Source organism: Labrus bergylta, chromosome 23, assembly GCF_963930695.1.
Source record: "Labrus bergylta chromosome 23, fLabBer1.1, whole genome shotgun sequence".
Taxonomy (NCBI): Eukaryota; Metazoa; Chordata; class Actinopteri; order Labriformes; family Labridae; genus Labrus; species Labrus bergylta.
The window spans coordinates 5,291,754-5,319,293 of NC_089217.1; the positions used below are offsets into that span (position 1 = coordinate 5,291,754).

A 27,540-nucleotide genomic window follows, 5' to 3' on the forward strand; every position below is an offset into this window, starting at 1 on the left:
GTTTCCATGCCTTCAGTGCAACAAGAGGCCCCTCTTACATAACTATACTGCCCACATAGATTTAAAGATAACAAACTGAAAGAGCTGCAGGGTTAGAAATGCAAAACACATTAAGGTAATACTTACTTTTAATTTCTATTTTGACCTTTTAAAGGTTGAATTTGATTTGTGTTTTAGGCCTTGCACAAAATACCTAAAAAATTAAAAGAATTGCTGTTCTCTCAAACGTAAGGTATGGGTATTGAACATGTCTTGTGGCATCTTCAGAGACTGATAATGATCTGCTATTAAAATGAAATGTTGCCCATTTGAAACAGCTGTTTGAGCAACACGTATTTGCACAGTGTGCAGCCATAAAACGCTGCAGTACACAAAGACCTGCTCAAACAATACTCTCTAATAAAGTCCTGGATGCGGCCCACATGGCTCACCTTGTGCTGTCACTCAGCATAAGGTCCTCCGCTGAATAGCAGCTTACGCATCACTTTCACATTAAAAGCCTCTGGCCAGCAACTTCCTGACACTGACGCTGTTGGTGTTCCACCATCCTTGTGAGTCAGTAGAACCACAGTAATTTCCCATGACATTCTGTAACATTTAGGATAATCATCAGAGCTGATGATTCTTTCTGGGTTTTAACCTCTGTGTTCTGGCTTGCAGTTCCTTGTGCTGCAGCCCGAGCCTCATTTTCAGACAATAAATTATTTTGATCTTCCTACATTTAGTGTCAGCGACAGTGAAATGGGAAAATAAGGCTCGCGTGACTCATGGTCACTGCTGTATAAATGTTTTGGATCCTGATTCTGCTTGAACAGCTTGTTATTCAGGAAGTCAACTCCAAGTTCAGTAGGTGGGTGGCATCTAATCAAGTCCAAGCAGTATTATTTCATTTTTTAAAATGCCTTTAAAACCAAGAATAACATCATTATCACTTGTAATGACACATCAAGAACAACAAAAAGAAGTGGCTGTACGCTTCATGACTAAAACCAAAGTATGAGGAGGCAATACCGCACCCCCTGCTGAGTGCACATGGGAGTCTGCCAACAATAACACACAGCGCTGCTGCCAAAATAAAAAAAAAAAACACTTTATGCTTGGCCACCTTGCTTTTTACTCCAGGTTGAGCTGGACCACCCCGGTGTTTGAATCCTCCAGACATTCCGAGCACTTCAAGTGTTAACCATCAAATCATTGCAGGTACTCTGTGGTTAGGAGGCTTTTGTTTTCCCTCTTGTTTTCAGTGATGAGCTGTTTTGATTAGATGTTAACTAAATGTGTTGCACATGACATAGTTGGAATAGTTATCTCATCTGAAGCGTTCATGTGTGGAAGAAAGGGAAAATACCTCATGTAAAGTTTGTTTAGTGAGCCTGACTAAATGTCATTTCTTCAAATGAAAATAAAAACAGTCACCTCCCAATAAAAATATAATCCACCACCGCACATCTGAAAATGACATGAACATGATCGAGGGGGACTTTAAAAAAAGACGCATAACATTTTAACTGGAATGAAGTTTATTCATTTTCAAGACTACATGATTTCACTTTCATCTTATCTCGTTTGTAAAGTTGCTTTTGTTTCTTTAAACATAAGATGCTTAGCATTTTGGTCTCAAATTGCTACATGTTTAAGACCAAACTCACAAAACTCTGCACGTTGGACCATACACCTTTACTGATTTCTTTACTTCAACTCAGAAGTTTAACAAGTCAATAGTTAGAAAACCCCACTGGAAAAAAAACACATATGTAACGTACAACCCCCGTATATAAAAGGCTACGTGATGGAAGAGTTAATCATAAAAGTGTATGTTTATTATTAAACATTCAAACCACACTTTGAAATGTCATGATAACCACATCCCACATCTCCTGAAACAACTGAACCATTGTCATTACAACTACACAACTCTAGGTGCTGAAAAAAGGCTATGCTCAAACCAGTTATTCAGACGTTGTTATTCTCCCTATCGTTCTTACAAATAGCTCTTTATTACTGATTTCATGATAAATGTGTCAAGATGTCATAACTTGTATTAAAACAATGCTCTTATAGCAGCAATTAAGCGCTCAATGAACGCAATATCACACAGGAGGGAGAGGGCTGTTTACAGGATGACAGAACAGCTGTGATCAGGTCATGGTAAAAGGACACAGACTTAGCGCAGATTTTAATAACATCTGTGCTTATAATCAGCAGCGTGACAACGAGTGTGATATTGCTATCATAAAACAGTTCTACAACTTGCAGTTTGCTTTAATGTTAATTGATGGCACGCAAAAAAAACCTGAGTAGGAGCGAAATATAAAGTCCCACTCCAGTTGCACTCTTTGTGAGAACTCAAAATGTCTCTTTTCCATCTTAATTATATATAGTTGTATAAATCAGAATAAAAGATTGTTTTTTAAATATAAAATGGAGCTGAGATAAGAAATACTTGCTCCTGTATGTAACAGTGCCTCTCTCTCTCTTTTCAAATTCAAATTAAAAAAACTTTATTTGTCCCCGGGGGGCAATTCAAAGGCACACAGAGCAGTAAATTAACAACAGTGCAAGTATGAAACATTTTAACCTAAATATAAAGTGTCAATTTAAATACAACTCAAAGCTTAAACTTGTATTAAAAATACAAAATATAAAAAAGAGTAGATATAAGTGGACAGAGATCGGACTAACAGATGTAACCATAACTATGTGCAGTAAACGAGAAATAAATATATATATACAGAGCTATGTGCAAGTCGGCTAAATACTAAATGATAAGTTATAAGGTGCATGGTGAAAAATGGAATAAGAGAACTAATATAAACAATATAACTGTAAAGGTAAAAATGAGATAAATAAAGTGACCGTAGTGCAATGATGGATAAGAAACAGCAGGAATAAAGTAACCAGAAGTGTATGAATGTCCATATTCTGTATATTATCTGTAATGTAGTATAACATGCTCACTGCACCTTAATCTGAAGAATATACTTATATTTATAGCATTTATTTATATTCATAGCATCCCATTAATCCAGCCATATATACCCAATAATTCACTTTTTTTTAAGTCTACATCTGTAAATTTTGTAATTACTGTACATAGCACAGATTCATGCACTTTCTGCTTATTGCACTTCTGGTGAAATGCCAAACTTAATTTCATAACTCTATACTTGCATATGTGTAATGACAAATGATGTTGAATCTCATGAATACTGATATAAAAATGGATAGAATAAAGCGATGTAGTGCAAGTGAGACCAGATCATTTTTAAAAGTTATGTAATACTTCAAGTGCTCTTGTCTTATTTGGTGTACACTGTCTATGTTCCCCACTCACGGCTCAAGCTAAAGGGAGACAGGGCCTTTTCAGTAAAAGCCCCTAAACTGTGGAACAGCCTCCCTCATTCAATCAGGTCTGCACCCTCTGTTGACTCTTTTAAGTCCCGTCTCAAGACATACTTTTATATTTTAGCATTTGAGTCCCCTGGTTCTGAATAGACCATTTCTTTCAGGTTCCTTTGTTGCTTTCTTTATATATTCTTTCTTTTTATTTGTATATGTGTATACATATATATTTCTCTCTTGTGGACGTTGTGATCTGAAGTTGTTTTTTCTTTTTTAATGTATTGTACAGCACTTATTTTTAAATGTGCTTTATAAATAAATTTGACTTGACTTGACTATAAGGGATTACCCAGCTCACTCTCTCCCATCATAATCTGCTGATGATGACGTTATACTGCAGCTCCTGAGCGCTCCACATCTCGCGAGACTATGGAACACAATCCAGACGCCATCTCTCGGCCCCTCTCTCTCTCTCTCTCTCTCTCTCCTGCTCTCTCTCTCCTGCTCTCTCTCCCTCTCTCTCTCTCTCTCTCAGTTTCCCCCTCCTCCCTTCCCACGCCCCAGTGCGCTGTGGGATAGTGGCACTATAAAGTATATCCTCCTCTCTCTCGGAGAAAAAAGATAAAAAGAAGCCCCGAGACCACAGGAGGGGGATGAAGATGGCGGACGCCAAGCAGAAGAGGAACGAGCAGTTGAAGCGATGGCTGGGCTCGGAAACGGACCAGGAGCCTCCCGTGCTGAAGAAGAAGAAGACGAAGGTGAAGTTCGACGACGGCGCCGTGTTTCTGGCCGCTTGCTCCAGCGGCGACACGGAGGAGGTGCTGCGAATGCTCGACCGAGGCGCTGACATCAACTACGCCAATGTGGACGGTCTCACCGCCCTCCACCAGGTATGTGCGTGGGACACGTCTGTCACCGGGTGTCTGCCGCCGCTGCTGCCGCCGCCGCTGCCGCTTTGAGGGGGGGGGGGGGAACACCTGTCAAAATGGAAGAAGCCATTCTCATCCCGTTGTTTACCTTACCCCGCGGAGTAATACTGCATTTACCTCCAGCTTACACTTACATTACACCACTGACATTTTCAGAGTAGCAAAGTTTGAATGCTTCACTTTTTCCAGGACTTCACATTTCCTCTTGTGAAAGTAGCCTGAGTGTGTGTGTGTGTGTGTGTGAGTGTTGTTGGGCTCTGTGTAATTCCTGCGCTGCTGCTGCTGCATTTTCACACTGTAAAAATGTGTTTTTTTTTTTTAGTGTTTGGGTGGATCTATTTCCAGCTACTGCGATCGTGTTATCCCAGCAAAGTTATGTTTTTTTTAACATGTAACACCAGGTTGATGATATTTCGACTTGTAGGTGTAACCTGGCTGGCTGTTTTAAAAGTCAAAGAGGGGGGTTTGTTGATTTAAAAAAAAAAAAAAAACAATCCACCGCGTCTGCGTCTAGTCTCTGGGAAGGGCAGCAGGATGCTAAGCGGCTAACTCACTTTTTCACAACGTCACTCGGTTTTGCACGCTACGTTTCAAATAAAAAACTTGCACGACATTAAAAGTATGCAACACGTTGATGTTTAGGTCATGTTGTTGACACCGGTGTTTTTTGGTGAAATCTTGGCGATGTGGTTGAAATATCTCCGATGCAGTGTGAGCTCAGCGGAATGCATGCTAATGATACTTTTAGCAGGATGAGCTATCTTTTGGGTTTGATTCATTCGTTTCCCAGCGTCAGAAAAACGAAATAATTTGATGCCCCACGTAGTCAGAACTTCACGTTTGACTGCTAATGTGGTGTTTATGGGAGGCAGAAACGTGTGTCTGGTGGTAACATTGCAATTTTTTGCTGGGATGTCAGCAGTGCTAAGGCTAACTTGTGAAGCTACATCTTCTAGCCTCCTGTACTTTGAAAGCCAAATAATGAAAATGGCAGCCTGTTTTGGGCTGTCGTTAGTCAGTAAAAAAAAAAAAAATACCCCCAAAAAACCAGGTGCTACCAAATGAAAAAAGGCTTTTGAAACAGCTTCTGCAAAAAAAAAAAAAAAATGTCTGACTTTCAAGGTTCATAACACATTCACAGTCATTCAAATGTCATGGTATCTCATGGTGGCCAAGTTGGATTCAGTGATGATGTGTACTTAACAAAGAGTTGATTTGCTTTCGTTTAACTTCATGAAACATGGTTTGGTAATGCTGTTTTGTAACCTTTCAATTCTTCACTGTAGTTAGTGTATTTATCTGCATTGTATTGTTTGGTTAATGCTCTGCTTTTGCTCTCAGATATGACCTCACCTCTCTATTATTCAAGATTTTGTTTTATTTGTCACCTGCTCATACAGATGTGGAGTGAAATGTAAAGACTGTTCCGCAAAAGCCATGCAATAAACACTTAAAATTACTAATACACTTATATACATATATTGCTAAACATAGATTACCAGGTAGATATTGGTTGGCTTCTTTCTTTTGACAGGAACAATCTTAAACTATTGCTTCTGTTTTCATTCCTTATGGGAATTGGAATATAATAAGTTAATTACTCATTTAGGCTTTTTTTTCCAGTTTTAAATGCGTATATATTTGTTGGAAGTAAGCATTTATTAATGAAATGTGTAGGTACTTGGACCTTGCAGTTATGTTTTGTATCTTTGACCCTGGAAACAGGACAGCCCCTGACACATGATTGAGCAGTAAACAAGCGACTACTTATTGCTGGTGGAGATATAAAACAACACATGTTTCCGTGGATCTCGACAGCCACAGGATTCAGATAGCAAACAGTATATATTTTGGATCACCTGCCATGGTTATTTTTTTTCAGATTTTGTATGAATGACTCCATAATTGACAGAGAAGGCAAATTGCATTTTAGACAGGTAGGCTGAGCGGGGAAAGCCAAATATAACATTTGTTATTCACACCATCATTTTCACAACATCCTTTTTGTCAGTCTTATGATAAAGTCAGTATCTCTTTAATGAGCCTGTTATGTACCGTAGGTGGTTCAGTCTGTATGGAAACCAGTAATTTCACAGTTAAATTCATTGCACAAGCAAGGTTGCTTTATCCACCTGTTTGTTTGGACAGCGAGTGTTTATATAATCTAAGGATTAATGAAAGAGTTCTTACTTTAAATGTTTAATGCTAGCATAGATTTCCAATGATGTCACCTCATTACTCATGCCCACATGTCTAGTCTTAGTAAGCCTCAGTACTGTTAAGTGCACCACCTTGCTACATGTTATGTTTGTTGTCCAAGACTTGGCTATTAAAAGTTTTAAAAGCAAGTTTTCCGAGATAGGTCATTAGCTGTATATTTCGACGATGAATTCATTTTATTTGTGTGTATATTTCTCCGTCTGTTCATTAATGGTCTTGTTAAATCAACCATTTCTCTCTGCTCAGAGTCTGCTATAATTAAATCTGGAATTAACGTGGCCCCCTGTGCAAACTCACTGGGTGGAAACGTTGCCTTTTTTTGGGCCGATGTCCAGGGATGAGCTAGAGGGAAGAAAGAATTTGATTTGCAGTGCCGCTCTCCAGACCTAACCATCTCTGGAGACAAGAATGATGTGTGTGAGTGTGTGCAAGAGTTGTCAGCCAGCATGTGATCCAGGGGTTGAAGAAGGCGGTACAGGGATTCATGTTTAAAGTGCTAATCCTGTACTTTCAGAGTGATGAAGCTGATGTTCATCTCCTTTAATGAAGTGAAGATTTGATAGACAGCCAGAGTCATTTGATGTTTTCCTAGATGTCTTTGTTATTGTTACATTGGCAATAAAACCCTATTCTGATTCTGATTCTCTCCCTGTTGAATCCAGAAGGTAAACGCTGGAAGATTGTCTAAAACTTACAGGTTTTCTATTTTGGGAGAGAAAGCATACAGAAGTCTCCTCTTTCTGTTGAATGGCTGACCTCTGACTTTGTTGTGAAGTGTGTCATGTTGTTACATGAGGGCTCACTCCTCACTCGTATCACTCCAGACTGGTGACCAATGCCGGGTTATAAATACCCCTGCCACAAGTTCTCCTAACTGGGTTTCAGGAGATGATACTAAGTTTGGGTATGACTCAGAGTCTGTAGCTCTGCTTTGTAGTGCAGCTCTGGCATAATCTCACATTTAGACTACAGACTGTATCTTCATGTGAGTCATGACCCATCTGTCACTTTACAGATGAGTTGTAGCGGAGACATCTGTAAACATGTTCTCTTCATTGGGTTACGGTTAGGGTTACCCTTACAGGCCTGATTGTGTAAATGGACATTGCTGGGGATTTGAGAACTAAACCAATGATACCATGCGTCATCTTCAGTTTGTTGTAGAAGCAAAAGCACGAGAGTGATAGTTTGAGACTTGACTTTTCCTACCAAACCCCTTGTGAATTTTCCTCATGAAGTTGGGGTTAGCGGATGTAAGAATCCAGCAGGATATATTCAGGAAAATTCACCCTGAGCAACTCGGCAGGGGGTGGTGACGTTTATGTCCTGCGACCGCCGTGCAACTGGTGTGATCTCAGTGCACGCAATGAAGCTGCTGAATTATGTTTTCTGTTAGCCAGCATAGCTCTTCTACGCTCTGTGAGTGTGTACCGTGAATATGTCGAACTACTCGAAGCAATGATATGAATCTATTCCTGAAGATTTCAGAGGCAGCCGAAATTTGTTAGAAATCTACTGGCTTAAGTGAAAAGCACCTGTTTTGTGAAACATGACCGCATCGTCTCATGACCAGCCTTCAGTATTTAGTTAGCAGCTACTATCTAGACTAAAGCTCTCATAACTATGGTTTGGAGCACTGCAGCAGTCGAGGTAATGGTCTGAAGTTGATATAAATGTGAGGTGTTGTTGGATCTACTTCTGCCACATTATAGCTTTTTCTTGTTGCGTTGTTTTTAGCAGGCAGCTCCCTTCCATGTGTGTTTGTATTATGGGTATTTTATAGGCTAAATACATAGGTTTTATACTTCTCCTTATTGTTGCACAGTGCCTACAATTCCTCTTTTCATATTTCAGCCTTAGACCTAATCTTTTGTAGGTAAAAATAAAGATATGCCATTTCCCTGTTGAGTATCAAGAGACAGAGTAGTTCACCCAAACATAAACAGAATGGATTCAGGTTGCTGTAAAGAGGTCCTTTGAATGAATGGGGGGGTTCAGAAGACAAGTGGAGATTCCTGAACTCGTCGGCTAAACTCGTCTCAGAGAGTAGCATTCCTGTCGTCCCGGCTTGTGCATTCCTCACATGACAGTCGCTGGAAACCATGGCAAAGAGAGAGCAGAGCAGACATTCCTCAGCTGTCACCTAAACCCCTCCCCTCCAGTCATTCCCTCGCTCTCTCGCTCTGGCTTGCCTGTCCCCATGCAGTGCCAAGGCCCTGGCTGACTGTTGCCCACTGAGCTCCATCAAGGCAATTAGCGTGGAGGTAACCAGGGCTTGTCGCCTCACACAGGAAAATCTCCACACTGACCCACAACTGAACTTTTGTCTCTAGCGTCCATGATCCTTAGGATCGAGGTGACAGGACTCAGCTCAGCTTAACGTGTCCGAGTTGGGTATTACAATGCCTCTGCTCTGTTGACATTACACACCCTCATTATGGCCCTGAAGTCTATGAACATTATCTTGCACTGTCTCCATGACAACGACTCAGGCAAGGTTGCTAGTCACTTGTGTTGGTGGATTTGCATGTACAGAGTGGGAGTTGCATAACACAGCGAACAGAGAGAGAGAGAGCCTTTGGCAGTGCTCGGCAGTTAGAAATGAGAATCAACCTCCATGAATCTTGTAATGGAACAATTAGAGAGCATGTGATGGAAGGAAGATGGCGATGTGGCTGTTTCTTTTCAGCCTCACCAGCACCAGTCATATAAACACATTACATAATTACAGAGGATCTCACTACAGCCCCAGCCATGATATTCTCAGCTGTGCCTGGAGGAGCAAAAAAGAAATGCCTTTGACATGTCCCTGTCCCCCCTGTCCCCCCGCCCCCCGATGAAGACATCATGGCATCCTCTTGCACAGCCTGAGCCCCCTGTCTTTCTGCCTGAGGGAGAAAATCCCAACATCTCATGTGGAGCGGCCCCTTTGGCCAAGACAGGCAGAGCATCACATTGCATTTCAGAGCTTCCCTGTTGCTCTCACCTGTTCTGCTAGTTTACACAACACAGATGCTGGTTAGACATGTAATCCACTAGAATCTGTCAGAGCTCTAGCTCTCAAAATTTCTCTTTAATATCCCCAAGATTCAACAACAGTTAGCTTAAGACTATTAAGGATTGCATATTTTCAGGGGGAGATGTAATACACAGTGCTGGTTTGAGTTTTCAGCAGCTTGAATAGTTTGGGAGGATGTAGAGTACATGAGGCCCACATGAGAGAGGTTTGTGTTTTACACTAATGGGAAGCTTTTTGTAACAGCTCATTTGTTTTTGATAATAGCACGATTGGTTACTCTTTGTCTGAACTCATCTTTAGGCATCGATGTCCATGAAGTTCAGACTGCACTCACTTTGACTTTGAAGTGCAGCCTTTCATTCATATAGTTGTGTTCATTAAATTATTTAAAGAATTTCGACAGTACAGGATCTGATGAGCTAGACAATGGTGTGTCGTTGAGTCCATAGTACCCAGGAGCTTTGACGTGTGGAGGCCAGGGGTGCTTTTTGTCAGTTGTCAAACCAGCATGTCTAATTTTTTTTGTTGTTGGATTGATGCTGATTTGATGAGGTTAAACAGCGAGAGAGTGACTAGCAGGAGGATGAGCTTCAAATTGACGTTGTTAGAGGTTAATCGTTTTTGAATGTTTGCCCAATGAAATGAAAACGTATCATTGTGTTTTAATGGTACTTTACCTGAGTATTCAGTCTGGAACAGGATTTCTGTACCATTACTGTCATTAGGTGTTTGACCTGCCCATTTTAGAAGAAGTATGCTTTTACATCACATTTCCTGCAAGAGGTTGCACAAGGCTTCCAGGTTCTTTGTTTTGGCTTCAGGCTGTCGTACTGTAGCAGCTACTCGCTCATGCATTTCTAACATATTGCAGAATACATTAAACTGAAATTTAATAATTCATGGACTGGAATCTAGACAGTCTAGATTTGATAGTTCTTTGTCTAGCTCAAATAGTCAACTTCCCCAATCCTCTAGAATGTGTTTACCGCCGTGATATTTTGTTGTGGCTAATATTTAGGCTTAAATACTGCCTGCTGTATGAGTTATGATCGTATATAATTGCGATTTGATTTTTCAATACATGATCAAAAACTAATCCGACACTGACTCATGCTACTCGCTTCTGTGTCGACAAAGAGACGAATCGTAATTTAATTTTATTCCGCCCCTTGATGCCGTTGCACATAATTCTGATGAATGATCAGTTTCCAAAGGGTACAGTAGAGGAAATATTATTGCATCATAAAACCATGAACCACATGAAACAAAACAGGTCTTGCAGAAATAAACTGTAACCTATCTGCTGAGTTCAAACAGATGGCTGGAGCAACATTGGGGATACGGGGGAAGGAAGCTTGTCTGGGTCAATGTGAATCAAAGCCAACCAGCAGAAACAATAGTAGAGGGACAATGCAGCTACATTAAAGAATATTTTATTTAATTTTCTGCCAGTTCCTCCCTGTTTGCATTTTAATAATCAATAAGGCTGGCTTGTGTATAGTGTATGTCCTTTTAGGCTGTTTTGAATCAGCTTGGTAGTATCATAAGTCCACTGAAATGAGATAAACAAGACACCCTAAATGTATTTTCTTTCTCTGAAGTATAGGTCATTGTATGCATTGTTGAATTCCAGTCTGTAGTGAATCATTGCAGCAGTATTTTAACCTCAGCATGCTTGGGGGTTAATTTTAGAAATGCAGCCCTTGAACATGTCTATTTTACCTGTGCGTAATTGTCAGGTCTCTCCTTGTCAAGCTGGCTCTGCGCTCCGTTCCATTCAGCCTTTTTTTTTATATACCAACCCTGTAATCAACTGCAGGAAGTCCTTGCAGGGTGTTTGCGCGCCAATGCTTTGCAACACAGCCAGGTCATCTGCTCATTGTGACACGTCAATGTTGTTTCCTTGCACAGAGTGTCACGGTAACATGTATGACTTTGAAAGTATGCGGCCACTGTGTAAGTTTAAGAAAAGATAGCTTTCTACTGGTCTGTAGCCTTTTTTTAATTTTTTTTTTTAAAGGCAGACTTTTTAAATCCTAAATAGTCAGCCAAAATGTGTTAATTAACTTCACATGTCAGTACTGGATTTTAGTGTTGAGTAAGTAAAAAGGTGCCTATGATGTTGGTTTTTATTGATTACAATCCCTGTATTTACTTAAACCCCAATGGATTAATTGCAATATGTATTCAGTAAGAAACTCTCCTTGGATTTGATGAAAAATAATACATGAATCTCATCTGCTAGCTACAAAAACAACTACACTATAGAATCCCTCTATACTACACACCTGTTTGGCGCCGTTGACTCTTGTCTGGGTCGACTCTATGCATCCCAACTCTATTTCTGAACCTGCTGTGCTAATGCAGAGCAGGGATGAAAAGCCAGAGGCCTCCCTGCTGGTGGATGCGGAACAGTGAAGGCTATCTGAAGTATTTCGGATGAGCGTTGCTGCTGCAGGTTGGAACTGGTTCACCTGGGGTCGTAAGGAGAATTCCTCAGTAGAGTAAATCTGCTGCCACGTATATGAGCTGGGCTGTCTGCATTTCTACAGCAGAGCTATAGGCGCACACAGACTTGACCTTGCCTTATGGTTTATTTGATGCGGATTCTCTATTTTGACCTCATGCTAATGTCACATTGCTAAACATTGGAGTATTAATGTTTATGAGAAGATGGGGTAGTTGATTTCAATGTACAAGCTGCAATTTGTTATCTCTTCCTGCTGAATGTGTTGTGGTGATCTCAGTGAATACTTCTTGAAAGTTTTTTCACCCATAAATGATGTTGTATTTATCTGATAATCGATGGTATCCAAAAGCACCAAAGCTTTAAAAGAAATACAAATATTTTTAAATGGAAGCTGCAATGAAGGAAAGAGAGAGCACTGTCTTAATTGCACAAATATGTTGGCAATGTTTTTGGACCGAAATGTTGCCAGTGTTTTTGTGCACTTTGGTCAGTGTGCAGGAGTTTGCCTGCAATATTTGGTTATTGAAAATAAGAGATTACCAAGTGTTGGTCGCCAAACTTCTGTTTTTCTTGCTGTGATATTGAAATAGTTATTGATTTCGTGTGATTTAATATAATTCTGGTGTTGGGACTGTTCTGTCTGTGCCCCCCCTTGTCCTGGTCCTGCATAGTATTGAGCTGCTGTGAAATGTTTGTGTGATGACTTCAGCTTGTTTTTTTTCCCCCCCACCCCGTGGCACAAAGTGTCTGTCTTCCAATTAAGCCAGGTCTTCTTGAAGCTGTCCTGCTGCGGTTTCGTTGTCGGCAGTCACATGCCTCACGCTGGGTGTTTTTTATGAGCTTGTGTTTTAACCGAAAACACCTGGACCCAGAGACTCTGTGAATTCCTCATTGTCTTACAGAGCCGCGAGTACAATTAAGTCAGAGAGCGCGTGTCCATTTGTTGTCTGTACAAGGGTGAGGTTACATTCTTTCCGTTTATTCTCAAAATGGCTGCATCTTCGGATGATGTAATGAGGGGTAGAGGTGAACACGGGGATCGTACCATTTCAGCGGCGCATTTTGAGATCTGTATTCACCCGCTTATGAGAATTATTGTCCATATTCTCGTTCACCTGTCGAAAAATATCCAGTTCTATTTCTTTAAGTCCATCCTGATTTAACTATTATTTTGCTTTATAAAGAGTAGCAGTAGCTGACACTTCTTTGGAAAAATGAATAACTTTTATTCCAGGAAAACAACACCAGCGGAAATAGTATTATAGTGCTATAACATTAGCTTTTAAAGCTAATCTCTTTCTCCATTCTCACTTGATTGGCATTGATTTTTGTCAGCACTGATCCATGAGCAGCCATGAGATTAAATGAACCTGCTGTAAGCTGTGATGCTACCCCATTAGCCTTCTAGTGAGTGATACTCTTCCTGCAGATAAATAGCATTGTCAGTAAAAGTGCACAGAGCTTGACAGAGCACTTTGGCTTGTGATCCAAATGGACGTGCATGGCTTCTGTGTAAAGCAGGATACTTTAACACTGGGGTTGTGAATTGCAGGGTGACTCACAATATGACATGATGTGCAATACATGGCCCACAATAATACCACGTTTCTGCGATTACGTGATAATTGACATAGTGCAAGGCAATCATATAACAATACATCACCATATCTGATTAAATGAAGAATATGAAATGTCCTTAAAAGGCAAAGGGCATGATGAATGTATTTATTCACTGCAAGATAGTGTCAGTTTCACCTTTTTAATCACGCTTCATCTCTCAACTACTTTTTCACCGCTGTCTGACATCATCCCGCTGTCTGGCAACGTCTACTTTGGCCAATTAACTGCTGTTCAAGTTGCCCTCGTTAATGTCATAAACTCCACTGTGAGGAATCATGAAGTAGTGAGGCTGTGAGTCTATTGAATCGCAGCTCATGTACAATGCTACATATAGTGTTGACAGATTTTTGCTAGAGGACACCGCTGATCATAGTAATCTTTTGTTTACTATTGTAAGGATCAATTATCAGCATAGCTCTTTAAATACAGAAATCAGCTAATTCTCTTTACTCATAATATGAACTGGAAGAATACTTACAGAATACGTAACATTTTAATTAAATGCCTGATTGCAAAATAACAAGACACAGTAAAATGAATTCATTACATCGTCGTCTCCCATGTTTTATAGAGCATAAGTGTCCGGTCACTGAGTCCAATCGAGCTTAGATGGCCGCTGACTGTTTTTAATGAATATTTAATTAACCACAACCCGTCATCCAGCTGCTTACAGACCTAAAAAATCATCACAATGCGGCAGTCAGTCTATTAAAGATCAAGTTGTGTTAGAATCATGATCCTGTTGTGTCGTTAGCTGTTCTTATTTATTGATAACAAATGTGGCAAAGCATCAAATGAGACACTTAACGGTATTACCTAATTCATGCTTATTCAGAATTATTTGCATCCGTACCTCATTTTCAAAACATGCAATCTGTTATTTTTATGATCATTAGTATTGAGAAGTACCCAAGCTTTAAGAAAACTACAGATCGTCAGTCATATTTTCAATCCAAAACTGCTGCAAGAGGATTATAAGTGACAATTGAGATGGACGGATTGTGGCAAGATGTTGCCAGTGTTTTTGTGCAACTTGATGTGCAGGAGTTAGCTTGAAATGTTTGCTCAGTGACCTGTGGTATCAATACTTTTTAACTTGAACTTGTTTCATATCGGAGTATAACTCTTGGTATTGTTACAACCCTACCACTTTGTGTCCTATTCCAGTGGTCTAAAGTACAGGCGCTGTGTGATATCAGGCCCTGAACTTGGGGAGGAAAGAGGTATTGCTCTTCTTTGCTCACTGAGGTGGTGATGGTACGAGGGATCAGGGTGTTGGAGATTTCAGGCCAGAGAGGAACAGGAAGTGTGTGTTTATTTTTCTCATTTCCTCTTCGAGGCTCCACTGGTGAGCCTGCTTCTTCCCCTCCCTCTTCTTTATGACCGACGCAAGCCTAACATTGACATATGTACACTCAATGTAAGCAGAACACGGTTGTCTGTCCAGCCGTTTCTACTAATCTACCTAAAACTGAGGGAACTAATATTTATTATGTTTTAACATTTGGTTTGTTGAATTGAAAAGGTGTTTACATTTCTTATATGGAGATGACTGCATTGTGAACATGTTGCACATATCATTGCTTTGAAATCTGGACTACAGTATCACTCCTACATCTTAACCTTCTTTTTATTAAGGTGCTCAAGTCACCTGTTGGAAAAACTCTGATTTGTTTTCATGGTCAAATGCGAGAGAAAATGTTGGTGGTGCTTTTTAAAGTTATAGAAGCAAAATACTGAACTTACACAGCAGGTTGTTGACCACAAATAATCAATGGTTGTTTATTATCTTCTTACAGAAAAGGGCATTAGTAAATGCCTCAAAAGGAATAATAAAGTGTCAATGTACTATTAACATGTCTGATTATCATAAAAAAGTATAAAACCTATCAAAGCCAGAGCTTCGTACTATTTAACTAAATTATACATTACACAACTCAACAGAAAAACACTCATTAAGGCATTACATCTACTGGTAGGTCCTCAAAAGTAATGTAAGAGTATATACCGTACTAATGCACTGTATGCAACAAGTTAATGGTGTTTATATATGTGTACCTTGAATTATAAGTCTTAGTCCCATTAAAGCAGTCTGTTGTGTTGCTGTGATACTCTGCTGTGGATCCATATTTGTGCTCTGATGGCTGTAAAATAGGAGAATGCCTGCTGGGTAGTCCCTGGCACCCACACTATCCATTTAACCTCCCAGGTTCCCCGCTTGTTGGCGTGAGTGAGGACACAGTGCCAGTACGATGGGGAAAGAGGTTGGGGGGAGGGGGGGGGGGGGATCTTTCTCAATGCCTCTTTAGTAGACTGACTGTCAGTGAGTGCTGACCGAGCTATCTACTGTCCTCCGTATAGCAGCCTCCACATAAGGCTTCTATTATATGGAAATATCAACAGAGGTTGTATTCTGCCATCTCTCCATGGCTATATGACCTCTCTGCCTCCACCCACCGGTGCCCCCCTCTCGTCTTTGGACCCCTCACATGGAAACTAATTTGGCTCTCAAGTAGGGCTATTGTTTTGGCTGTTGAGCGAAAAGCCCAAGTGAAACATACAGTTACAATCTCGCCGGCATTTTTTTTTTGTTTTTCTCTTCTTCCCCCTCCTCTTCTTCCTCAATCCTGGTCTTCTTTTTCCATGGGAATCCCAAGGCCATATATGGTTGTTCTCAGTAGCAGGAGCAGCAGCTAGCACGCTGAAGGCAGAGGCTGTGTGTGTGTGTGTGTATATACGTGTGTGTGTGTGTGTGTGTGTGTGTGTGTGTGTGTGTGTGTATATACATGTGTGTGTAGTCTAGTTACAGCTCCCAACAGAGCTCATCTAGTGGAGGGACCCAGCTGGTCTCCCTGCAGCGCTCTAACCCTCCCCCTCGTACCCTCTGGCCTCATGAACCCTGCCAATAGCACAGGAGCTGTGAGCTCTTTGTCTCTGGCGTAAATACACACACACAAACATAGAAACACACCACTGTACAAAAAGGACAAACACACTTCAGCTTCCCTCATAAATATAGATTCACTCCTTCTCATACTGTATGATTCTCTTTGATATTATTTTTATTTTCTTCACCTTATCGTCTGGGCTGATCCGTTTCTAACGCGCACATGCAAACGCAGACACATAACGCACTCAAACTTACATGCAGGCGGTAAGAAGGAATTCCTTTTGTGGAAGTGGCTGCGCGCCTCTCAGCCAATGACGTAGCCCGCGAGGAGTGGCCTGAGCGCTGATGCCTGAAGCCCCAAGGCTAGGAGTATTACTTATCTGGGAATTTCTCCACTGGTATGCTAGTCCAGGGCCTCTGCTGCTTACTGGTAAGGTGGTTGCAGAGAGGATTGTGTACTTCTAGAGGCTGAGGGGGAGAGAAAGCTGATTTGCTGTTGCTTTATATGGCTGAAAACTGTGAGGAAACATAAAAGAAGTCCTGTTTTATTGAGCCTTACTGTAAATGCCCTAAGTACCCATTCTGGCCTCTTATTGTTTCCATTGTGTACATTAAATGATTGAGAAACCCTGCGCTATCATACCTTGATCTTTCTTGCTTTACTGACTGATGGTAGATGTTTTCAACCATCATTCATCTCCATGCAGAAATTGCAGCATTTCATCCCACCCTTAACATCGCACAAAGAAAAAAGCACCACACAGTGGCGAGAGCGAGAGCAAAATTAACAAATGTAACTTGTTTTTATGACTTTTAATGGGTTTTCTTTGAGAAAATTGGTTGTGATATCATCGCTTTCCTCTACATGCCTTTTTCTTTGTGGTTGGGAAGGTGCTTTGATCCCAGCCAAAGTCCGGATCACAATCGTAATGAAAGCCTTTTGTGGGTTTGGGAGGTTTAAACAGCTGTTGCAGACAATCCCAGTGATAATCTCTCAGGTTTGTTGCTGTTTTAGTTTTACATTTAGTGACTGTTGCATAATCCGCCGACATTTCTGTGCAGAGTTTGTCGTCGGGGCTGTTTATTCAGTGTAAAGTTCAGTTGTCCTTTATGACAACTGTTGACAGTGAGGTCTGCGGATCATCCTGAAAGAATCTGGACATTGTTTCTCAAAAGACATGTCTCTGTTGGATGACACTGTTCAATGATTGAGCACCACAAAGGAAATTCCATTCACCACCATTCGCAAATAAAGCCAAAACCTGAACTGTGCACAAGGCTTCAACGCCATCGGAAATAAAGTGAAATGATTTGAATAGATAGTCAGAGGGAAACTTTACCTTTAAGAAGAGCTGGTTTTTTGAGGTCTTTACGCACCTTCAGCAGGGTTTAAAAGTGCTTGGTACATGTTAATCAGAGCAGTATTGGCTTGACAATGAACCTGATGAATGAATGTACACTTTCGGTGAAGAGCAGCACAATTTAGCTGTATTAGAATCTGTGAGAAAGGATGGTTTGTAAATTGTATGATGATGCTTTTAACTGTATAATTAAAGATATCATGGATAGCAGTGTTTGTTGTTTACATGTCACGTGTTTAACATGTCTGATAATCACTTTACAACAAGACTTAAATGACCAGCTGTATCTTATTGAACGTCTTCTGATGGTCATTATATCCTTTGTTGACACTCAGGAGTGTAGAATGGCTGCTTGCACATTGAGCTTTAAGCTCGCTGCATATGCCACCCTCAGCAGTATAATGTGAAGGTGACACACCAGCAGCTTTCTGGAGGGAGCTTGAGTTGGCCAACTGAGGGGGCTACTGAAGGAAGTTAAGGAGGGGAGGGGTGTTCAAGTGTCTCCTTGATGTGGAGTGCTGCTAAATTAAGCTTACAGCTTTCTGCATGCTGGGCCAGAAGAAAATAAATGTACCCTTTTACTTACACACACACACACACACAAAATAGCTTTACCCCTTTACAGCAAAGTCGGGTACTTTTTATGGCTAATGTAGACAAAAAGCATGGTCACACACTTCCTTTTTTTAGAGCTGCTTATATCTGTAACGTTCACATTCATACACTGGTGTAATATATGGAAATTGTATTCAGATAATTGTTTGGGCAATATGTTTCCCTTTTTGTTTAACAGGACAGGAAGAAACAGAAAGGAAATATTGGGAAGTGAAAGTTGGGGATGACGTGTAGCAAAGAGCTGAGGATCAGAGTCCATGGGCTCCATGCTTCACCCGCTGAACTGGCATCATGGGCGACGAGTTTAAGACATGCGTCTGGTTGAATTGTTTTAAATGTTTGTAGGTATTTATTGAACACTTCTAGAAGATATTCAAAAAAAGATATCACCTTTTTAGCAAAAAAAAAAAAAAGAATGAGGAAGTGATTCTGTTGCAGAGTTACTATCTATAAAATGTGAAGCTGTTACTCTGTGGTTAACATCTGCAGACATTATGAAATGACTGTTCTCTGGATTCACCGTTCAGGTTCAGTTTTGGGTGAATGGATTGATACTCCGACACTTGGTCTTCTATTTCTTATTATGATGACTAATGTGTTTTGAATGATATTTTATATTTGACTGTAATTGTTAGCAGTGACCGCCACTTATAAGTACCACAGGACATCTTTTTTTTGCCATAAAAGGTCATGAGAATCATCCCTACAAGAGGTAAAAATAAAAATAAAAAGACGGCACCTTGAGATGCTCCATTCAACATGAGTTTTCTGATGTTGTCCCACAGTGGTTTGAGCTTTGTGCTGCCTTCAGGGGCTATCTAAGCAACCCCTCCGCGCTTTATAATGAAGTCTTTTCTCTATTTATTTATGTTTCTTTCAAAAGCCAGACAAAGCTTGAACCCATGTTCTCTTTTTGGCTTTTTTGTCATGGCAACAGGCCTGCCTCTTTTCTTAGGTGCATGTCATGGGTACATTTTTGGGCCTGCTCCGAGAATGGCTTAGTCCATCTTCTTTGCTGGTGCTGGTAGGGAGCAGGGCTCGAATTCCTACGTATTATATCAGGATTAGACTGATGCATATGAGGGATGCTATATTTTTTCTGTCCTAATCCTCTCCATGTTTATCTCCACTGGTTCGGGAAGGTTTATGAAGTTGATCTGTTGATAGCGCCCATAATTGGCCACGTTTAAGTGCAGTTAATTGATGAGTGCGTGACGTTTTTACAATATTTACACTGTATTTTCCCGTTTATGACTATGATTTATCTAGCTAAGTAAGGACATATAACATTTAAATGTTGCCTAGTCCAACAGGTTTGTTTTCCAGACGTAAGGTTGTGTGTATTATTTTACGTCATGCTTTCTTGAGGTACTTCACATTCACTCTGGCTGGCTCAGGACAGTTTTCTCTTAAATTCTCTTTCATAAAGTGCCACTTGAGACCATTTTCTTTCTCAACAAATACGAGCTGATTGTCCATCTACATCTGGCTGATGTTTATTTTATCATGCTCCCATCAGTGTACACCAGCTGACACATTTAGTGTTTCAAAGCCAGTGTTTTGAGGAGCACGGTACGAGTTGTCCTGTGTTGTGAAATGAGATGCTAAGTGGTTTGTCACAACCTCAAGGATCAAATAGACTGCTCTAGCATTATAGTTGATCCTGCTGCACTATGCAGTCCTACAGATATAAACTTTAGATCAACTAATGTGTTACACGTAATAAAAAATATTAATAACAAAATACTAATACTCCTTAAAGAACAAAAGGTCCCTCATTTCTGACTCCTGTTAACCCAGGTTCAGATTTTTCTACTATTTTTCTGCATTTCTTATTTGCTATTAGAAATAATTGTTTAGAATGTTTTTCCTGCTCCACACATCCCACAAAGTCTAAGAGATGAGCAAAGCTATGTCCAGTAGCTGCCTACATAGCATACATTAAACCCGGTCGGCAAATCAAATGGAGCATCCTGTGTCCATTGATTAGTTTCGTAATTGATTTTCTTTTCTTTTTTTTTTAAACGAAAGCTTCCCAGAAGCCTGAGTTTCCATTAGAGACGTCCTTTTATCAGAAAGGGCGGCAAGGACTTATCCTGCAGTTCAGCATGGCAAAGTGCTGAGATACATCCAGTGTTTTCTAACGTGTAGTGGCCACGTGCTGTCAAGCAAAACAGTTCACTTTCACTATCATCACAGTTGTTTGAAAGCCATTTTACATACATTTTGGCCTGCTCATTTGCTTACTTGACCTTTTTCTTAATATCTAAGACTTTTTTTTACTAGTGTAGCAGGTTAGGCCATTGCGTAGCGTCTTAAAAAATCCCCTCCCCCCTTTTTTTTAACCTGAGGTTTGGTTAATTTCAAGTCTTTGTCTTACCCTTTTTTTTTTTTTTATTGTACCATCTATCTTCTCCTCTTCATTCTTGACAGGGCCTCATCTCTTCTCCCCCTCTCTCAGGCACACTGGCCAAACAGGTTATAATGGCAACGTGTCTGCGAGTGAGTCACTACATGTCTGAATGTTTCACTGAAAGCACAGCACGGGGTCCTGTATGTCAACCCAGTGGGCTGATTGTGATGTGTGTGTGAGGGGATTAAACCCACTTTGTTTCTTAAAATAACTTAAATATAACCTCAATCCCACTCCTCTACTCTGTATGACTCACTCACTCTGCCTGCTGAACAATGGAGCTTAATTGTGTGCGTTTGCAAACTCTGTGCTACCCGGCCCCCTCCTCCTTTTCAGCAGAGTATATAGAGGATGCCACTGTACCTTCTCTTGACTCCTTACCTCCTTCTTTGTACTGTCCCTCCGGCCACTATGCTGCACATACTCTCGATGCAGGCTGTCACTTCAGCACCTGTCAGCCGCGGACAATTACAACCATTAAGGGATTACCTTTGTTGGGCTCTACTAGCTGCTGGGAGGAGCCGGTGTAGGAAGGTGACGCAGTGAAGAAGAGGGAGGTCAGAGCAAGCATATCGTTCGCCTTAAGGGGCTTGTTTCCATTCTTAGAGAGGGAGAGGACTTTGAAGAGATAATAAGCGTGTAGGGGCTGACTGAGGGGGAGGATTTAGATGAGGGTAAGGAAGACAGTTTTTTTAGATGAAAGGAAGGGGGCTGTAACAATCCTTATTTTTATTTTATTTTATTTTTTAGATTCATGTCATTTTTAAGCAGGAAAAGAAATTACCTGCTACACAATATCAAGACTGACTTATTAAATACTATGACACCAGATATCACCCTGAACCTTGAACACACTGGGAAGAATATAGTCTATAGTAATATCTAATAGTCAGTATTCTATGTGTCATTGAATAACAAAACCATAAAACGCTTTTGGATCTATGCAACAATTGCTCGTGAATCGTCATTGAAGTAGAAATAAGAAAGGATAAATGCAGTGATAGGTAGAGAGGCACCAATTGTGTAATAATGGCATAATATTCTGGTCTAAATTCACATTGTGTTTTCAGCTTTGTGGAAGCACGGTACTGCAGGAGCTCTACATGCACACACAGTCAGAAATGCATGCATGCAGTATGATGAATCTGAGGGCTAAAAAAAATAAACATGGTAACATTACCCGTAATAAACAAGCCATTCCTCCAGTGTTGTAAAATATCCTTTTCTTTCAAAGTTTTTTGGGTTCAGATACTTTATTTCAGGGCTATGACCTTGTAATTGTGCTTGCCAAAAAGTGGATTTGGAAGGGAACAACAATCTGGCCTTTTGATATGAATGTTTGGCCACATCATTTACACATGATGGTGACGTCCAGCAAACCCAGATGTTTTTTTTATTTATTTTTTTATAGTCTGCCCAGTAACAAAGTAAGATTCAAACTCCATCAGTACCTGGATAAACTCAGCCTGAGCACCCACACACCACCAAACCACATCATCATCAACACACACACACACACACACAGACACACACACGGACACACACACACACGGACACACGCCGTCAGATAAGCTCAGTGAGGCCTCTGCAGCAGGCGCTCTTCAGCTCTGGCCATGTACGGGGGTTGTAAACGGCCCAAATTTGGACAAGGATTCCAGCCAGATAGTCGTGTGCCCTAAACGTGAGGCCGCTGTGTGTCGGTCTGTGTGTGTCTGTTTCCCTTGTCAACGCTTTGGTTGTCATAGCAACCACAGGAGAGAGGGAGAGAGCAAGACAGCCCAGGCACGGTGTTCAGTGATGGGGGTTGAGGGGGTTTAGATGGTGACGTTTGCTTTTGTGTTTGATATAGCTTTGTGGTTTCTGGATTTCAACTTAGTAACTATTCAGTATTTACTACAACCACTGTAGAGCTTTCGAGGAAGACAGATCTGCTGTTTTTCCTCTCTAGACACTGCTTTGCTGGACATCTTGTTATGTGCCTTTTTGTTTTAAGGTCTGAACATCTGAACCATGTTATGTGTCCTGAACGAAGGGAGCACTGCAGTGCAGGCTCTCTGTTGCTGCATTTTCCTCTGGCATGTTGTTTTGGTTGTTAAGTAGTAATGTGACCTCTTTGACAGCGTGCTCCCTCTCAGGTGTGAGGCCAAGAAAAGCTGCTCTCTCTTGCTGTACATGAACATGTACATGAATGAGATTTGTATTTTAGAAATTGGTCTTGTAACAGTTATACAAATTCATATATCAAGCATGATTGTTCAAATGTACATTATAATATTCCCAGAGAGTCATCGCTTTTTGGATGAATTTGCAAACATATGATACGTTTGTTCCTCTCTGGCGGTTTAGGGGCTGTGAGTTCCATCAAACAGTTCAGGCGCAGGTGTAAAGAGGAATGTAAATTCCTCTTGCATAACACAATGTTGTATAACTTAAGTGTGAAAGAGAAACCCACCATACCCCAACCCTGGTGAAAACTCTGCATCTTAATTCAATTCACAACACCTCCCACTTCATGAGTCAGAAGATCTTAAATAAAATGCCTCCCACTTGAAGCATGTATTGGTTTATGTGGGTCGCACTCTTTGTTGGTTACCTTGTTACCTGTCATGAATGGTTTGCTTTACTGCACTGGGGCGTTCCAGAAAGTGGGTAAACACACTCTACTTATTCCGTCCTCCAGATGCTCTCTTGCGACAGTTTGGGGTGTGCCAAACATTATCAAAGAAGCTTGATTTTTTTTTTTTGTGTGTGTGTGTGTGTGTGTGTGTGTGTGTGTGTGTGTGTGTGTGTGTGTGTGTGTGTGTGGGGTTGTACTGCTAGCTTGCTAACCAGTGATATGACTTCACTGTGACATGCAGTCACCAAATCTATAGTAGAAGTAAAACAGGTCATAGCACACTCACCTTATACTGAACAAGGAGAAAGTCAGGGTTATGTCATGGCAAAAAATTCAGAGATTTGTTTTCACGTATGACGCTAACCCAGAAGGTTTAGAGCATGTGTAAAAGCAGTATGTTTGCGCTATCTAAGACGTGTGAGAGTGATCCTGGTTCAAGCTGATTGGAGACTTTTAATAGTCTGAAATTCAGTTATGCCTTAAGGTGCTACAATTTCCTTCCACCTCAAATGACACGTCTTTCACCCGTCTGTCTTTAGAACTGTAGCGTGTGCCTGCCACAGAGTTTCTTATGATTGGAACTGATTTAATAAAGATGACAAACTACGCTGGCAAATTTCTTTTTTTTTTTACTTTTGCTAAACCACAGATGTGGATTTAATCGAGTTGTGCATGAACTGCTCGGTGAATGAGAACAATGCATGACGTTTGTGTTTCTTTTGTTCTTTCAGTGGTTTCCTTTATCATAGCGAAGTATTTAGCTATTGTGCAAAGCAAAGTGATGCTAAAGCTGTAAATTCAAGTAGCTCTGAAAGCAAATAGTAGTTGCACATAAGCATAGCACCTCATTCCCTCCACCAGCATTACTGTGCTACGTGGTATTTAAAGCACCTCTGCTATGTGCCGGCATTTTGGGAATGCTCCAGCTGCCAAAATTCACTGACAGTTTTGGACGCACGTTGCAATCCATCAGAGACTGACATAAGTGCATTTGCATATGTGCACGTACACACACACACACACACACACACACACACACACACACACAGGGCAGGTCGAATATCTAGGTTCTTGCAGTGACCTTAATCAACTCTGTCTCTCTCTTCTCTCTCTCAGGCGTGCATAGACGACAATGTGGACATGGTGACTTTCCTGGTGGAGCATGGAGCTGCCATCAACCAGCCTGACAACGAGGGCTGGATCCCCCTCCACGCTGCAGCCTCCTGCGGATATCTAGACATAGCAGAGTAAGTGTTGAGCAGCCTCGGTTTCTAAGAAGCAGTGTTATCTGTCTCATCAGGGTTTATTTCAGCAAAATCAGCCCTACATCCTGTTTAGTATCTGTCTTATTCTAAGAAGCACTTTTTCTTCGTAATTCCAACACCTTTCAGTCTCAAGTTCAACAAAGCACAGGGGCCAGTAGGGTTCTTGTATGAAAGTCCCACTGGTACAACACAATTAAATTTGGATTATGAAGCACAAAGTGACATCAGGGCTGACATGGCTGCGCTCCAGCTGAGGTCTGCACTCTCCCTGTCACCTCTGTGTACCCCCCATTAGTGACCTTTGTCTTTATATCAGGGCTAGCAAGATTAATGCACGCTCAGTTTGGCCTAGTGTAGTTCTTTAATTTTTTGGGACTTGCAGTCGACACCTTTTTATTTTGGAAATGTACATGTGCTATGTCAGCTAGCTTGCAAGATCCAACAACCCAGAAGACTTTATTTTTTGTAGTAGTGTGCCTTCATAATGGGGGAGAAACGAAAATGATTATTTTGATGGATTCTGAAATATTTGGGAATCCTCATTTGCATAATTTTCATTAAAAAAAAATCAGAATTATGAGGCATTTATTGGGGCTTGTAACAAACGATCATGTTTTCCTACAGATACAAAATAAGATTCGTCAGCCTTTCTGCAACAAAGCAGTACTTTCACATCTTCATGTCTTCTCATATTTTATCAGAAAGTTTCAGTTCTGCTTCTTGAAAATTGTACTTTGATATATATTAATTTCACTGGCCTTTCCAGCAGTTCTCTGCAGCTGCAGCCGTAGCCAATCTGAGCTATGATCTCAAATCTGATAGCTCTGACACACATTGATAAAAGTGATGTAATCAAATATCTAGAGATCATTGTCGGCAACAATATCGGGACTCAAGCTCTAACGTTGCACTCTAGTGTTTTCTTGCCTCTAGTTCTTTTCAGGTAAGAAGACAGCTCTAAGAGCACTGAACACAACACAGAGATGTTATCTGGAGGATATTTAAACAGGCTAAAGGGGGCTGAAGGAGCTCCGTTGTACTCATTGTTCAGTATATTGGGAGTGTGCTGTGACCTGCTTTACTTCTGTGTTACATTACAGGAACATGGCTGCTACAGATTTATCCCCAAATACCATGCCCCCCCCCTAAAAAAAAAAAGTACAACTAGCTGCAGGAAGATACATATGTGGCTCATGTACAAATTACTTGCCAGGAAAATGTTTGCATGGCATTTAAGTTTTCAACCAATCCGTTCATCTTTGAAGTATCGAGGCAAACTCAAATTCACTGTCTAAAGTCTTACTGATTATAGGGATCCAATTTTTCCATGTGTCCTCATGTTCCACCTCCTATTGACCTCAGCATGAAGACACATCCTCCATACAGTTAATAGAGTTGATTATACGGGGTAAGGAGGTAGAATTTGGGATTTTTAAAATTAGTTTGTATAATTGTATGGAGCAAAAAGGATGAAACAAAATCTAGTTAAAGGTCTACAATCTCAGAGTAAATGGCCCACTCCTTTTTCAAAGGTTTGACCTGTCAATCAAACCCCTCCAAATAAATATGTAAAGTCCTACAAAATCCACTCCACACTCCCTCAAGCTGGAATGCTGTGACCTATTTAATTTGCACAACTTAACGCTGGTATCGAAAAGACTAATCAGATATTTTCAGCAGAAATCTCCTCTGAATCAGGAATTAGTGGCAGTAAATTACTTGAAAGCACTTGCTTAATGCACTGCTTAATGTATTTATACATTGGGCTTCTACTCATGACTTGAAAATACAACCAATTTCTTGATGATGCCTTTTGATTTTTTTCTGTGTTTTAAGTGTCAGTAAATACCTGAGGTATTCATTTGGGTTCTGCAACATTAGAAATTCCTTTTTTCTGGTTTATATAGAATATGTAGGCACTAATAAAAATCCTCTTTGTCCAGTTAACACCGTAAAGCTGAAATCTCTCTGCAAACACTGAACATCTTGTGGCCTTTTTGACCAAATAATGTTGAGAAATGAGTCTCTTCATTAACATAATGTCCACACCAGTTTGAGATATTTTTGTGTTGTTTATCCCAGACCCAGCAGGGCTGTTTCCAGTAGTCGTTATAAACACAACCTCAGCACTTGGCTAGAATTACAGAACACAATACGTTTTTTGTTGCCTCACACTGAGTGAAAAGGTCAAGTGTCTGGCCCGCTATGGGTGACTAATGGAGACATCATGTCATAGGGAGAAACACTGCAACCTGATGTGGGTGGTTGAACTCTCAGTGGACTCATTTGAATCCTAGCATCCTCATTTCACAGTAACGGGAACTCCAAAGACCCCCGATGTCACCGCAGCCACTTAATGCCAGGGTAGCCTGGGAAGCCCGCAGTGGGAATCTGGACCACAAAACAACCAAACCCAGTGATGATGACTGAAAATAGGCCGAATAGAAAGTCCAATCGAGAAGACATAAAACTTTGAAACGTGACTGCAGTCAGTCAGGACCATGTGTGGGGGAAGTCATAAGCACTGAGCTTCTTTCAAGTGGTGTGTCGGCCTAATGAGAAGGGCCTGAGTCTCACCGCAGCTGTGATTGGAAGCAGCTGAAGTCAAGATGTTAAATGGTTAAAAAGGTTTTCAGTCTGTGCTGATGGGAGACAAACTCATGGAGATCAAATCACTTAAAACCCATGGACCCATGCTCTTTCAGCCTCATGTTGACACTGGAAGAACTGCAGTTTGTTTATTTTTACTTCTGCACTGGCTTTGTTTTTCAACACCAAA

General features: G+C 40.8%; 1 protein-coding gene across 8 annotated transcripts in view; it reads left to right on the plus strand.

The window, feature by feature from the left end:
• The first annotated feature begins 3,845 nt into the window (after positions 1-3,845).
• ppp1r12a (protein phosphatase 1, regulatory subunit 12A) overlaps positions 3,846-27,540 on the plus strand; it is a 51,688-nt gene continuing 27,993 nt past the window's right edge. For 3 of the 8 annotated variants that reach the window (XM_065951079.1, XM_065951084.1, XM_065951085.1), the window contains exons 1-2: positions 3,846-4,232; positions 24,613-24,743. In XM_065951079.1, coding sequence (XP_065807151.1) covers positions 3,996-4,232; positions 24,613-24,743 — 368 coding nt within the window. In that variant the 5' untranslated portion in view covers positions 3,846-3,995. The remainder of the gene's footprint in view (positions 4,233-24,612; positions 24,744-27,540) is intronic. The other 5 variants (XM_065951082.1, XM_065951083.1, XM_065951081.1 and 2 more) reach the window with 3 other exon arrangements.